A 15,110-nucleotide genomic window follows, 5' to 3' on the forward strand; every position below is an offset into this window, starting at 1 on the left:
GGCCACCACTATCTAATTAAGTGATATCTTGGGATAAACCATTAAAACATGGGGGTGGGGTAGTCTTATTAGCTCAATGATGTGTTTAATGAATATTTAATGTTGTCATTATCAACAAAAGATCAAAAGGAAAGAAGAAAACTTTTGTTGAAGGATGAAAAAAACAGAGCTGACTTAGACTAGTACATGGAAGAAGGGTGTGGCAGTGGTGTCAATTATGGGCCTGGTGGGAGGCTAGTAAAAACATGCACTTAGACATGGGATTGGAACTTAGATCAAATAAACAAAGGCAACTGGTGCAAAACAAATCAGTGGTTGTTTACAGATCCCAGATGGGACTTGCAATATTCTCAAATAAGTGCTTGTTTTTTTTTTGTAGCACTGTTGTCTTTCATTTTAAAACAATAATGCAACCTCTACCACATGACACGATCACATGACTGGATCACATGACAGACTGACAGACTGACAGACAGACAGACAGACAGACAGACAGAATCACATGACAGTTTGCAATGAAGATATGACATCCTGGTTAAATTTACTCCTCATTTACAGGATCTAAAGTAGTACAAACAAATTATGAAAAATGTGTGTTCTACTGCAGCCTGTAATACAAAGAAAGTTAGCAGCTCTCATGCTGTCAGATACCCAAGTAAAACACTGTGTGTGCAATCTGGATACCATATATATAAGCTATTGCACTTGTTTGAAAATGAACATCACAATGGAGTGCCTTCAGAACAAAGAATATGTAATTACTGTACCATCAATGAAATCAAAGATGAGCAACAATTTGTTATGTCATGTACCATTTATAGCCACCTGAGAAATCAACTATTCACAAAAGATGAACAGCATGAAAACACTTTCAAGAATTTGAACCTGAAAGAAAAGTTGTATTCCTTATTATTTCTGCTCAATACCTAAATTTTTCATTTGAATTTTGGCAGCAACACCATCATAACTCTATTACATAATTGGGTCACTATTAATAATGTAATAGTTTAATTCATCAAAATATTTTCCTTAAATTTTTTTTTCTCTTTTATAGTTCTTAGTTATTTTTATTTTATTTTTATCAATGTTTGTATTGTATTTTGACTTCTTCTAACATCAAATGATTTTATTTTCAACTTGAATTTGCTATGACCTTTGTTTGTTTATTAATGTTTGTATTGTATTTTTTTTTTATTTTCGTTTATTGTCATGTATCTATTTTTATCCATTCCAATGGATGTTAAGTGATTAAGATTATTATTATTGTTTATGTTTTGCACTTGTAGACATAATAACAACTGTGTTCACTTGCTGTTATTAAATATACAAGTAAATAAAACTTTATATGGGCAACGGTGTCACTCATGTTGATCAGTATGTGCAATATTTGTCATTGGATATCCCGATACTGGTTGGCCAAAATATACACGAATTAAGTCTCAGAATGATGGGTACACTTAGGTCATTATACCAACAATTACAGCAAAGGTGATAAAATCATCAAATTATTGTTCATTCAAAAAAACATAAATTAATATGTGGATTGCATATGCCAATTTAACAGTCAGGAATTCAATGTTCTGTAAAATATTTTATTTTCGCTTGAAATAGACCATTTTCCGTACACTGCGAGAATCACGCGTTATGCGTGAAATTGAACGTAAAAACAGGACAAACAAAGGTCATAGCGTCGTAGTGGCGTCAAACATCGCGTAGGATTCAACGCGAAAGGGGACATTTCCATGCTTAATAATGTGCTGTCCACATTTGATGTTAGGCAATTTCGATTAAGTGAGGGTATTCGGAAGCAATATTTCTCTGTCGAAGATCGGCCGGTCATTGTGAGCTACGAAATAAAGAAATTCGAGTTCAAAATCAAATAAATATATAATACACTGACCAATATTACCATAACTATTGATCAATTTATGCAGACAATGTAAAAATATGCTTATTTGGTTCAAAATTATTAAAAAAATAAATAAATATGCAAAATGTTGCATCAAAATAAATAAGCATAACTCGCAAATGTTGTAAATAGCTTTATCATTTCATTACTCAGTGGATAACACAACTTTCAGCTAAGACCAATAGGAATAATTTTGGTAAAAACAAAGTAGTTAAATGAGTTTCCTCACTGAGGGCGCTTTTCAAATGGAGGATCACAATAGGTTGAACAAAAAAATAACTTACATTAATACCCAAATGTTGTTATGCAGCATTCATTCAAATAAAACTAAAGATCAGTCTATTATATAAGAATTTAACATTTAAACAATTCTTTTAGGCAATAAATCATCATAAAACTTTCATTTTTTCAGGGATAAGAAAAATACAATTTCCAAGTATGTACAAAACAAAAGAGGATTATGTTGATTACTAATACTACCGTTAAATCGGTATTAGAAGTCACATCCTTAATAGAAGTCGCACCCATTCTTTTTGAACTATTAAGAACCAAAAATATCACAATTTCTCATTTGTGTAGATGCTCAAATAGAAACCACATCCCCTCTGTTGCATTGTACGATTTTAATAGAAACCACTGCTTTAGTTCAGATTTTACAGGAGTAGTGTATTTTCCACTCACCGTGAGATCTTGTGTAATGCGAAAAATGGACGAATAAACATCTGATTCTAAAATCAAATGATTTTATATTCAACTTGAATTTGCTATGACCTTTGTTTGTCCTTTTTTGAACTGAATTACTTTTTTTTATAACTTTTTTTATAACTTCACTTATAAGAAAGTATTTAGCATTATTTATTAATTGGTTACGTAAAATACTTTATTTTCGCTTGGAATTAATTTACGCTATTTTCGCTGAAGAATTATTTAGTGAAAATAAAATCCAGTGAATATAAATATACATTTTGGACGATTTAGCTTCACTTCAGAAGCAGAACTTGACACACTAGTAAGAAAATAAAGATGCACCAAAGACGAAGGACGCAATCAGGTTTTCTAGAAGCGTCTTTACATCGTTTTGTAAAGATTTCGGGACACTGCTAGCAGACGTCAAGAAGAAGACGGTAGACGATCTATGCACGTTCCTAGTATGAACGTGTAATGTGTTATAAAAAACATATTGCATGGCCTAATTCGGGCACTAGTATACGTCTATTTCTCGAGGGGTTGTGGGGTACCAACAATACCTGTTATTTCACGAGGCCGTATTGTTGGTACCCCACAACCCTGATGTGCCTACTAGTATATTCTATTCTAGTATATTAAAGAGGTTTAAGCCAAATTGAAGATATGTCATAATTGTCATACTTTTATTGTTGTTATGAGTACATACTATCAGAATTACGAAAAATAAAAAAATAAAACGGGTCATTGGATGATTTTTTGAGAGTACAAAATTGTCATTTTTATACTGGTTTCTATGGTTATTATTTATCCATAATTTTGCTTGATGAGATCGAATAAAAAAATCATATATATCATTATTAATATAAAATTTAACAAAAGTTTATATTTTGTGAGTTATCTCCCATAATGCATTGCTTATATGTGCCTTACAAATTGTCTAAAACTATAAACACACCTTTATCTCCCTCCTGTTCTGGCTTCATTATGTCAGTACCGGTAGTTTCCATGGTTACCATTGCCTCACTGTTCACACCATCTACGTTTGACAATGTTTCCATAGCGATATTCATCAGTTCTCTTTCCAAAAATGATATTTTTAACCTAAACCAAACAAAAAAACATACACAGCCATTATAAGCGATACACCATAAATAATTTTTCAAGTGTTTTTGGCATTTTGAAATGAAATTAATCATTGAGATTAAGCTTTCAATAAATTTGATATAGAGAAGCAGATAGAAACATAGTAAAAAAAATGGCTGCCAGCTAGCCATCTTGAATTCGATCTTGAAAAAAAAACACATACATTTGCATGACCAAAAAAAAAAACAGATGAAAAAAAACACGACAAATATGCATGATCACTAAAACCATTAAAAAAATTGTAAATATGTGAATAAAATGGTGTATTATGGTGTGTTGAAATTTTTAAATACAGAATTCTTTGCTATCTTATTCAAAACCATAATTGTTTGAATGCCTATATTGAGTACTAGGTAGTAATTTGTTCATATAAGTATCATGTACATGGCAGACTTATCAAAAACATTAATCTGGTGATTTTCAAGAGTTTACAGTGAGTTTTAATAATTAAGTCTAGGTAAATGTGTCCCAACTATTTTAAGAATCTGTTATTCAAATATTCACAACTTGAAGGGCGATGGACGTCGCACCAAGCATGTGCGAGATATGGGTCTCATAAGACGGCGATTTTGACCATCGAATACCAAACCAAGCTTTAATTAGGTGATTTTTTTGTGACTGGAAGGTAACGAAGAGTCACCTGTGGTAATTAGTGCTAGTCGCACCCAAGCCAAAACTCGGGCTGTGATTTTATTAGAAGAGCACACTGGATTGTAGGAAAATCAATGTTTATCAAGAAAAAAGGAAGCACATGTGCAGCGTGACGACTACCGTCTTTTAAGTGTTTTTCTGCCCAATAATTCACTACTTGTTAACTCATTTTATAGGCTATTATTTAATTACTCAGGACTCATTGTGAATCAGTGATGTGAATTTTATCTGGGTGGCATGAACAGAGTAGATTTGATAACAGTCTCCAAAACATAGTTACATTCATTATTCAAAAATTATTCTATAATATTTTTTAAATAAAATATTTATAAATGGTACAATCTATTAACCAGTACTACTTCTGTAAAAAGTTATATTCAAACCTGTGTATAGTGACCAGCCAAGGTACAGTCAAACCTGTGTATAGTGACCAGCCAAGGTACAGTCAAACCTGTGTATAGTGACCACCCAAGGTACAGTCAAACCTGTGTATAGTGACCACCCAAGGTACAGTCAAACCTGTGTATAGTGACCACCCAAGGTACAGTCAAACCTGTGTATAGTGACCACCCAAGGTACAGTCAAACCTGTGTATAGTGACCACCCAAGGTACAGTCAAACCTGTGTATAGTGACCACCCAAGGTACAGTCAAACCTGTGTATAGTGACCACCCAAGGTACAGTCAAACCTGTGTATAGTGACCACCCAAGGTACAGTCAAACCTGTGTATAGTGACCACCCAAGGTACAGTCAAACCTGTGTATAGTGACCACCCAAGGTACAGTCAAACCTGTGTATAGTGACCAGCCAAGGTACAGTCAAACCTGTGTATAGTGACCACCCAAGGTACAGTCAAACCTGTGTATAGTGACCACCCAAGGTACAGTCAAACCTGTGTATAGTGACCACCCAAGGTACAGTCAAACCTGTGTATAGTGACCACCCAAGGTACAGTCAAACCTGTGTATAGTGACCACCCAAGGTACAGTCAAACCTGTGTATAGTGACCAGCCAAGGTACAGTCAAACCTGTGTATAGTGACCACCCAAGCTACAGTCAAACCTGTGTATAGTGACCAGCCAAGGTACAGTCAAACCTGTGTATAGAGACCACCCAAGGTACAGTCAAACCTGTGTATAGTGACCACCCAAGGTACAGTCAAACCTGTGTATAGTGACCACCCAAGGTACAGTCAAACCTGTGTATAGTGACCACCCAAGGTACAGTCAAACCTGTGTATACCGGTAGTGACCACCCAAGGTACAGTCAAACCTGTGTATAGTGACCACCCAAGGTACAGTCAAACCTGTGTATAGTGACCACCCAGGGTACAGTCAAACCTGTGTATAGTGACCACCCAAGGTACAGTCAAACCTGTGTATAGTGACCACCCAAGGTACAGTCAAACCTGTGTATAGTGACCACCCAAGGTACAGTCAAACCTGTGTATAGTGACCACCCAAGGTACAGTCAAATCTGTGTATAGTGATCACACACGGTATAGTCAAACCTGTGTATAGTGACCACCCAAGGTACAGTCAAACCTGTGTATAGTGACCACCCAAGGTACAGTCAAATCTGTGTATAGTGACCACCCAAGGTACAGTCAAACCTGTGTATAGTGACCACCCAAGGTACAGTCAAACTTGTGTATAGTGACCACCCAAGGTACAGTCAAACCTGTGTATAGTGACCACCCATGGTACAGTCAAACATGTGTATAGTGACCACCCAAGGTACAGTCAAACCTGTGTATAGTGATCACACACGGTATAGTCAAACCTGTGTATAGTGACCACCCAAGGTACAGTCAAACCTGTGTATAGTGATCACACACGGTATAGTCAAACCTGTGTATAGTGACCAGCCAAGGTACAGTAAAACTTGTGTATAGTGATCACACACGGTATAGTCAAACCTGTGTATAGTGACCACCCAAGGTACAGTCAAACTTGTGTATAGTGATCACACACGGTATAGTCAAACCTGTGTATAGTGACCACCCAAGGTACAGTCAAACTTGTGTATAGTGATCACACACGGTATAGTCAAACCTGTGTATAGTGACTACCCAAGGTATAGTCAAACTTGTGTATAGTGATCACACACGGTATAGTCAAACCTGTGTATAGTGACCACCCAAGGTACAGTCAAACCTGTGTATAGTGACCACCCAAGCTACAGTCAAACCTGTGTATAGTGACCACCCAAGGTACAGTCAAACCTGTGTATAGTGACTACCCAAGGTACAGTCAAACTTGTGTATAGTAACCATCCAAGCTACAGTCAAACCTGTGTATAGTGACCACCCAAGGTACAGTCAAACTTGTGTATAGTGACTACCCAAAGTACAATCAAACCTGTGTATAGTGACCAGCCAAGGTACAGTCAAACTTGTGTATAGTGACCACACATGGTATAGTAAAACCTGTGTATAGTGATCACACACGGTATAGTCAAACCTGTGTATAGTGACCACCCAAGGTACAGTCAAACCTGTGTATAGTGACGACCCAAGGTACAGTCAAACCTGTGTATAGTGACACCCAAGGTATAGTCAAACTTGTGTATAGTGACCACACATGGTACAGTTAAACTTGTGTATAGTGACCACACATGGTACATTAAACCATGGCCTATAATGCAAAAACTATTAAACATAACGGCAACTGAACCTTTTCACCACCAGACTTTCTCACCCAAAGTTGTCTGCACTTTTTTCTATATTCTTCAATATTTCCGGAAATGAACCCTAATTTTGGAGCCAACAGACAAAATTTGAATAAATTTTCAGAAAGAAAGTGCAGACTATAAATGAAAAGAAGGAACTGGTGGTGAAAAGGTTAAGCTAAAATGCATATTAAGCCATTGTCTGCAACACCTGAGTGATCTGAGATCATAGACTTACAGTGGTTACAATGACACTTTAGATTTGGGTGTGGTAGTAATCAATCAAAGATTTACACTAAAGCTTTGTTCAGAGATGACACTTGACACACATAACAATAGCAGCAATGGTATACAATATAGACATAATAAAAGTCGCAATGATTACTCAGACCTAGAGGCTAAATGTTTATCAACATGCTATATGGGTAACAAAGCTAAATATTGTAACAGATTACACTAATGAACCAGTTAAAAATTAATAGAGTTTCATTTTGTAGGAACCTTTGTTCATCTGGATATTTTTGTGTTGGTAAGTTCTTTTGGATCTAACAATAAAATAACAAGTGTTTCCAGTAATGGGCTATAAAAAATACTGTGTAAGAGGTTATAAAAGTTTCGATTTTAGTTCTCCCACATAATGTAGCTTTGTAGGTTATATAACATAATCATGGTTTTTAATTTTAGATGTCAAATTTTAGTTTTGTTATGGTGATGGATTCTATCATGTTATGTCGTTTGGCCACCATCTTGGATTATCGCTAACAATTACAATAATTTGGGACATTGTTTCTCATGAATGTTTTACTCGATCAGTTAGATATTTTGCTCACAAAAAAAAATCATATAATGTTATCAGTCAGATGGTTTAACTGCCAACTTCCTGTTCTATATATATGACATTATCATGTGGCATTGTGGATGTGTTTTGCAGTACTGAAATCAGATGTTGGTCTGGGTATGTAAATACTGTGCTCTGAAAGTGGGTGGGGTCAATATAAGTGGGCCACACACCCCTACCCATTGTGCTTGAAAGGCCCCCTCCCCATTCCAGGAGTTTGGGTCATTATTTTCTTATAGACGCTTTAACCAATCAACTTGATAATTTAAATGTAGCATGTATTGCTAAATTTCAGTATGAGAAATTAAAAATAATTGTGAACAGTCACATGGCTTGGCTGCCATCTTGGATTTTTGCAAGAAATTACCACAATTTAGGACATTTGTTTCTCAAGATTGTTTTAACCAATTTTGTATATACCATGTATGGCTAAAGCTTATTATGAGAAAATAAATGTTGATAGTCACATGGTATGGCCACCATCTTGGATTTTCAGCAAAATTTACCACAATTTGTGGCTTGTTTCTGGTGAATGCATCAACTAATGAACTTGCTATACAACAAGTATGACCAAAGAATCTTATCTCATCTTATCTCATCTTATCTCATTTTGTCTTATCTTAACAACATCATATGAGTGGTGTTCTCACTGGACGAAATAAGCCGTTGTAACAATGCCTTTTATTTGAGAACGTTGTTTAAATGTGTGTGTGAACAGAATACACCGTTTTGGCATCAGCGTTTTTGACACCATTGTAAAAAGGGGTGGACCAGATCCTAAACACCATTGTCACACCGGCTCTTGTACAACGCAATGTGCCATGTGAACACAATATGATGGCCAAACGCTCTCTATCGCCGAATTATTTATGCTTGTCAATACACAAGATGGCGTCAGAGGTTACAGGTCGAATGTCGAACTGGTCAGACGAAAAAACGAGATTAATGATATCTGTATGAAGAGAATCGAATATTCAAAGAATGATGGACGAATCGTCTAGGAATGATAGAGTATATGCACTGATTGAAGAAAAAGCGGCTGAAAAGGAACAGGACGTCATTACAATGTCAACGGAAGATCAAAACTTTATGTATAAAGTACAGAGAAGTGACTGAGCACAACAACAGAAGTGATAGAGATCCAAAAACTATGTCATTTTGGGATGAACTACACAAAATAGTAGATGGAAGGCCAGCATTCAATCCTCAAACACCGGTGTTTTTACTAAGTGAGAACGCGAGCAGACAATTCAGCAGATTATCTAATATTTGCACAACACAAAAACATTGTTAACATCGGCATTTATTATACGTGTGAGAGCCTAGCTATATATGAGTTTGTACATGTTAAGGCACATATCCAGCCTTCAAACTTAGACCCAGAAAAGATGCTCAGAGTTAATTACGTTTATTCTTCTCATTTGTAACGTAGTTTTAACTTTACTTTAACTTTTTTTAATCAAATCACGAAGAAATATAATCAGAGTTTATGAGCAGAAATAATCACTGGGTTTAGTTGCAGTGATTCACTGATTTGTGGACAATAATCTATTTTATTGTCAAATTTGCATACTTACTGGCTTTGCATTGGCTGTCATAGATCGGAAAACTTTGAGTCAGAAACAAAAAACAAAACAACAAAGTTATTAGATAATGAAAAACATTGAAATATTACAGTGGCAGCGGCACGGGGGCGTCGCCCCTACAAAATCAAACTGAAACCCTTTGTACCAGCAAAATATGCCCCTCAAAATGCAGGAAATAGCTTTCAGAGAGTCTAGATTTCAATTTTTTTACGGGGGAGCATGCACCCGGACCCCCTAGTAAGGTCGCGGCATCGGCGCAAGGTTGGTGAGCCGATCTCGCCCGCCCATTCAAAATTTAGTGCTGCCGCCTCTGTACTGTTACCTATTACCTCGTGGCTTGAGGTAGTCAGTAAATTTGCCGGCTCGTCGCAATATATGATCGGGCTACGAAGCAACAGGCTACTAGTACATGGTCCGAGGTGAAGCCTGCCTATTTATGATGCCAACATTGTTATACTGCATCTCAATTAACCATATGCAAAACTTTCATACATCGCATATATTTGTCAGCGAGTTTTTTTTCCATCGACAGAAACTCAATTTCCGGGTACAGTGACAGCGACGCTTTCTATTTTTATACACCAGGAAGTACGTGCACGTAATTGTAAATAATCCGTTTCACATGACTCAATAATCAATTAACCGTTAACTGAAAGTTTTCAAAACACTTAACGATGCCCGGTAGTTTCTGAAAATGTGACCAAGTTGTTTAAATAATGTTTTTTCTAGCTTTACCTACCTGTTCGTGAACGTAATGGGTACTGCGCTGTCGCTGTTACCGGTACACCTGACTCCCTAAGTTAGGCAATTTAAAGTGAGAAGGCTCCTTATCACCGAGCACCGAGAAGCGCCGGTGCTCCTGAAAACCAAAAAAACTGAATCACTCAACGTTGTGGAACTGTACTAAGGGGTACTGTTATTGAAAATGTGTAAGTAATTCCTTTATTGAAATCTCATCGTTTGGGGTTTAAAGTTACATGTAAAGTACAATAATAAAGTTTGAGCAAACATCATACAGGAAATTTAAAACTGATTTTTAAGTTGGAAAATTTGTCACATCAATGTGAATTACAAAATTGAGAATTTCTAATCATTGGCTTGAAATTGAACTGGACAGAAAAATTGAATTTGTGTTTCCCTTTGTGTGAAACCGAAGTTGATAAATTGTGTTATATAACTTTAACCCATCTGAGCGCCAAAGACAACTTTAGGCACCATCCACAAAATGGTTCCGTTTATAGTCTGCCCTTTTCCACGGATAATGCTTATTACAAATTCAAATCTGTTGATCAAATCTAGAAGCAATGTCCCATTGTGTCTGTCTGGTCCAAAAGTAAGATTGAATTCAGTAAAAATTACGAAAAATTTGAACAAATTTACTCAAATTTGTCAGCAAAAATTTTCACTCAATCGAGTAACCTGCCTATCAATTGCATTGACAGGGATGCCATTTTTTCTGTGTCTCAGCAGTGTTTCGGGAGACTCTCAGTTTTTCAGAAAATTTGTTTCTTTCAAATTGGTATTGTTCAAGGTATGTTTTTACTCTCGTTCAGTTTATGAAACTCGTTGACCCATCAGCTTTAAGATCTTTAAGATTTTCAGGCATTTTTAACAAACTAATGTGGAAAATATTGTTAGGCCAAAAACACAAATTTTTGGAAACATTTCTGTGCCAAAAAAAGACGCCGCGGTTAGTGTTTTGGGTTTAGTCATGAGCTGGTTGCGAGGCCGCGACCCCGATGACTACCCCCCCTCATCGTCCGGGGAAAACACCTCTTAAATAGATAGATTTTGTAGACGCCTATATCTCATACATATATAGGCTTATTGACATTACGATGTGCTCAAACTTACACAATGTTTCAAGAAATGTTCTAAAGGTTAGTTTTTGCATTAATTTGGTGAAAGTCCCCTTTCGCTTTTCGGGCGTTCTCGTACACAACTGAATTAAATCTATCCAAAACAAAAATCAATTAGCCTGAGCCTGAGCTATGTGTTCTGAATTCACGATCTGCGCCTTTGTGGTACCATTGTTTACGATGTACAGGCTTTATTTATTTATTTATTTATTTATTTATTTATTTATTTATTTATTTATTTATTTATTTATTTATTTATTTATTTATTTATTTATTTATTTATTTATTTATTTATTTATTTATTTATTTATTTATTTATTTATTTATTTATTTATTTATTTATTTATTTATTTATTTATTTAGGTGTGTGTTTGTTTGTTTGTTTGTTTGCTTGCTTTGCTTTTTGTTTGTTCGTATTTATTTATTTATCTATTTGTTTGCGTATTTGTTTTATTTATTTATCACTGCACATGCGTCTGAGTGTTTGTGTTTTTAATTTGCCATGAAACGAACACGCGCTGCAAAAGCAATAAGTTTAATATACGATAAATTATGATCTAATTTGATCCTCAACATGCCGTATCAACAATATATTAGTTTAGTTTTAGTGTTCTAATATGTGTGTATTGTTTATATGAGTGGGGCAAGTTGGGTAGCTGGGACAGTTTTACGAGAAATAAAAAGGGCTTTTTACAATTTACAAGGAAAAAAGACGTTTTTACAGTTTACAGTGAAAATTGAATTTTGCAATGAATTGTGTCATCTAGTCGTTTTAGAGTTTCGAAAATGTAATTTCCCTGGATTATTCTTTACGACTTTTTTTATTTTGATATAAATTCTTGTACGTACCGAGAAAAATGACACATTTTTACAGTGTACAAAAAAATATTTGATTGATTACGTTGTACGTCTAGCCTGTGATTACAGAATTTATTTTTTCAATTTACGTTGTACGAACAAAAAAATATTGCAATTACGTTCATTGAACGAAAATAACCCTTGTCCCCCCTTATATCCATTGCATTGTCATGGCTTCTTTGAAAAATAAAACGCATTTGGTCCCAATAAAACCCAACCTAATTTATTTATTATGGTATTGCATATTACTATAGCCAACAGTATACTAATGTGTATAACGACCATCCAAGGGACTTGGCGGGTGGTGGTCGTCGCGCGCGTAAACACATGTATTTGATTAGATCCGTCAAATCAAAATCAATTAACTTACGAGAAAATTAAAAATGTTGGTCTTTAACAAAAGCGAATCTGCAAAAATATTGCTGAAAAGGTGGTTACATTAAACAGGTGATTCTCCTGTGCCGGGACGGGTAGACTGGTTGATTATACCGGTACGTTGTTTCGGGGCTGTTTCAAAGTGGACAATATAGACAGGTGGTTTTGAGGCAGAAATGGTCATTTACACAGATTTGAATGAGTTCAAAATTTTATCATTGACATTTTTTTTTCAAAAATATATCTTTTAAATTTTCATATGTCTTTAGTTTTGTTGTTTCAGTTACAGTTTTTTTCCAGCAATTTATGTATTGTGTGCCGATTTGCTTTATGTTTTGCTAAGGTCAATGACCTTTCAGTTGCGAATAACGCTGCTTCACGAAGCGATTCATTGCATTTAATGAGAAGAAAAAATACAATTAAACTTTATATCATGTAATTATTCAATATAAATATATAAGTTAAATGTTTACATATATCAAATATTTTATTTTATTTAACCATAAGCATTAAAACGCTGTACCCATTTAGCTCGAATGCGTGTACTACAATCTGGAAACTCGCTTCATTTTCTGGGTAGAGGCTACACGTCCACATGTTGTAGACTTGTAGACATTTTCTTTAGTGTTTGCCAATGTTGAAATTTTCCCCCTAATTCCTTCATTTCCATCAGTCGACGTCGAAGACTACGTGGTTTCAAGTTACATTCTTTAAGTAATCCCAGATAAAAGGTAAGGAGTATGATGCTTCTTGTAATGCCGAAGCGAGAATTCTCTGATTCGATGACGCCATTTTGAATGAATCTCTTCATCGAGATTCTTCTGAGAAGAGGCTTATACATGTATCCCTCAAAAATTATTTATTGTCTTTTCCTTTATATAGTTTTACCAGTCGCGACTCAAATCCACGTGTACTTATTCAATCAAAGTAAAGGCTCAATCTTTGATAAATTTGAAATCCACGGAGATGTGTCGGTAGGGGCCCTCGTGGGGGTTGATTTACAAAACCCGTGTTTACGTTAGTTCCTTGTCGGAGGTATTCAAAATTATTCAGTACAGTACATTTAAACATAGGTGATAAACCAATCAAATAATATTGGCTAAACTTTATGATACTAAATTTTATTATTCTTTAATATATTCGTTATTTTGTAATCTCCCCTCTGACGTTTTATTAATAACCATTTTCGTAAAATTGTATTAATTTAAATTACTAAACTATTTTTTACAACAAGTCGGTTTTCACTAACTCATGAAAATTTGCAAAAAACAATCTCGCAAAAATTAATTAAAATAGTTCATACATAGTACATGTATAATATTCAGGACTATTTATCCACAGTCAGCTGGCATCGGTGTCACTGGGTGTATATGGTAGAGCATAAGTTGTGCAACCGAATTTGCTGAGTTTGCAAATAACTTGGGCAAAAACTCGCGTTTTTTTAGCATTTTTGTAATAAAGACATTATTCTCTATCAATAATCTGCCCAAAACAGGAACATTTCTACCAATTCTTATGTTTTTTCAACGTTTTTCGAAAAACCTGCGATTAAACAGCGAAAATGGAACATTTCGGAGGGGTTGAAACGGAAGAGCCAAATACAACGCGTACAAATAAAATGCGTATTTTGACCTCTATGTGGCCAACAAATGGCTGGACACAATCTGTTTGCAGCCGCTGCCAAAGAGCCCCACTGTACCAGGGATGATAATTTTGATTTCTATTTTATAGATATATAACTTGCAACCATGTCTCAAGTCCAAGGAGTTCAAGCAACTCAGCCACCCCCAGCAACAGCAGGAGTTCCTCCGGGTATGAACCAGACAAACCCAAAGGTAGTCAGTGGTCCGGCTGCTGCTGCTGGTGGTCCTGGAATGCCAACTGGTGCTGTACCGTCCTCGACTACTGGTACTGTTACTCCACCAGTTGCACAAACTGTAAGTAAACATTAAGAATTGGAGTTATTTATAGGTCAAAATTTTGACCATTCTCGCGTCTTTCTCACGTATGTGAGTTGGGCCGAAAATTAGCCATTGTTACATAATTACTTTTTCATGCTTTAGTTTGACAGTTTCTGATCAGTTCTCACATGCGCGAGAATGATTGTTTCCTAGTGTGTTCTCACGTAAATAGAAAAAATGCGTGAGAACCCTTGTATGGTTTTGCGTACCAATCTCACGTGCGCGAGAATGATTGTTTTCTAGTGTGTTCTCACGTAAATAGAAAAAATGCGTGAGAACCCTTGTATGGTTTTGCGTCCCAATCTTACGTGCGCGAGAATGATTGTTTCCTAGTGTGTTCTTACGTAAATAGAAAAAATGCATGAGAACCCTTGTAGGGTTTTGCGTCCCAATCTTACGTGCGCGAGAATGATCGTTTCCTAGTGTGTTCTCACGTAAATAGAAAAAATGCGTGAGAACCCTTATATGGTTTTGCGTCCCAACCTCGCGTGCGTGAGAATGATTGTTTCCTAGTGTGTTCTCACGTAAAAAGAAAAAATGCATGAGAACCCTTGTAGGGTTTTGCGTCCCAA

At 35.8% G+C, this 15,110-nt stretch overlaps 2 protein-coding genes across 4 annotated transcripts in view; one reads left to right on the forward strand and one right to left on the reverse strand.

The window, feature by feature from the left end:
• The window catches only part of LOC102804200 (uncharacterized), a 47,736-nt gene extending 37,378 nt beyond the window's left edge, over window positions 1–10,358 (reverse strand). Inside the window, exons 1-2 of one of the 2 annotated variants that reach the window (XM_085507902.1) lie at window positions 10,225–10,358; window positions 3,552–3,697 (exon numbers count right to left, since the gene is read on the reverse strand). In XM_085507902.1, coding sequence (XP_085364028.1) covers window positions 3,552–3,666 — 115 coding nt within the window. In that variant the 5' untranslated portion in view covers window positions 3,667–3,697; window positions 10,225–10,358. Of the gene's footprint in view, window positions 1–3,551; window positions 3,698–9,476; window positions 9,509–10,224 lie in introns of those variants that run through there. The other variant, XM_085507901.1, reaches the window with a different exon arrangement.
• A 2,787-nt stretch (window positions 10,359–13,145) lies between these two features.
• The window catches only part of LOC100376349 (double-stranded RNA-binding protein Staufen homolog 2-like), a 31,462-nt gene continuing 29,497 nt past the window's right edge, over window positions 13,146–15,110 (forward strand). For both annotated transcript variants that reach the window (XM_085507905.1, XM_085507906.1), the window contains exons 1-2: window positions 13,146–13,308; window positions 14,309–14,514. In XM_085507905.1, coding sequence (XP_085364031.1) covers window positions 14,326–14,514 — 189 coding nt within the window. In that variant the 5' untranslated portion in view covers window positions 13,146–13,308; window positions 14,309–14,325. The remainder of the gene's footprint in view (window positions 13,309–14,308; window positions 14,515–15,110) is intronic.

The sequence above is a fragment of the Saccoglossus kowalevskii genome, chromosome 14, assembly GCF_978046115.1.
Source record: "Saccoglossus kowalevskii chromosome 14, keSacKowa6.1, whole genome shotgun sequence".
Taxonomy (NCBI): domain Eukaryota; kingdom Metazoa; phylum Hemichordata; class Enteropneusta; family Harrimaniidae; genus Saccoglossus; species Saccoglossus kowalevskii.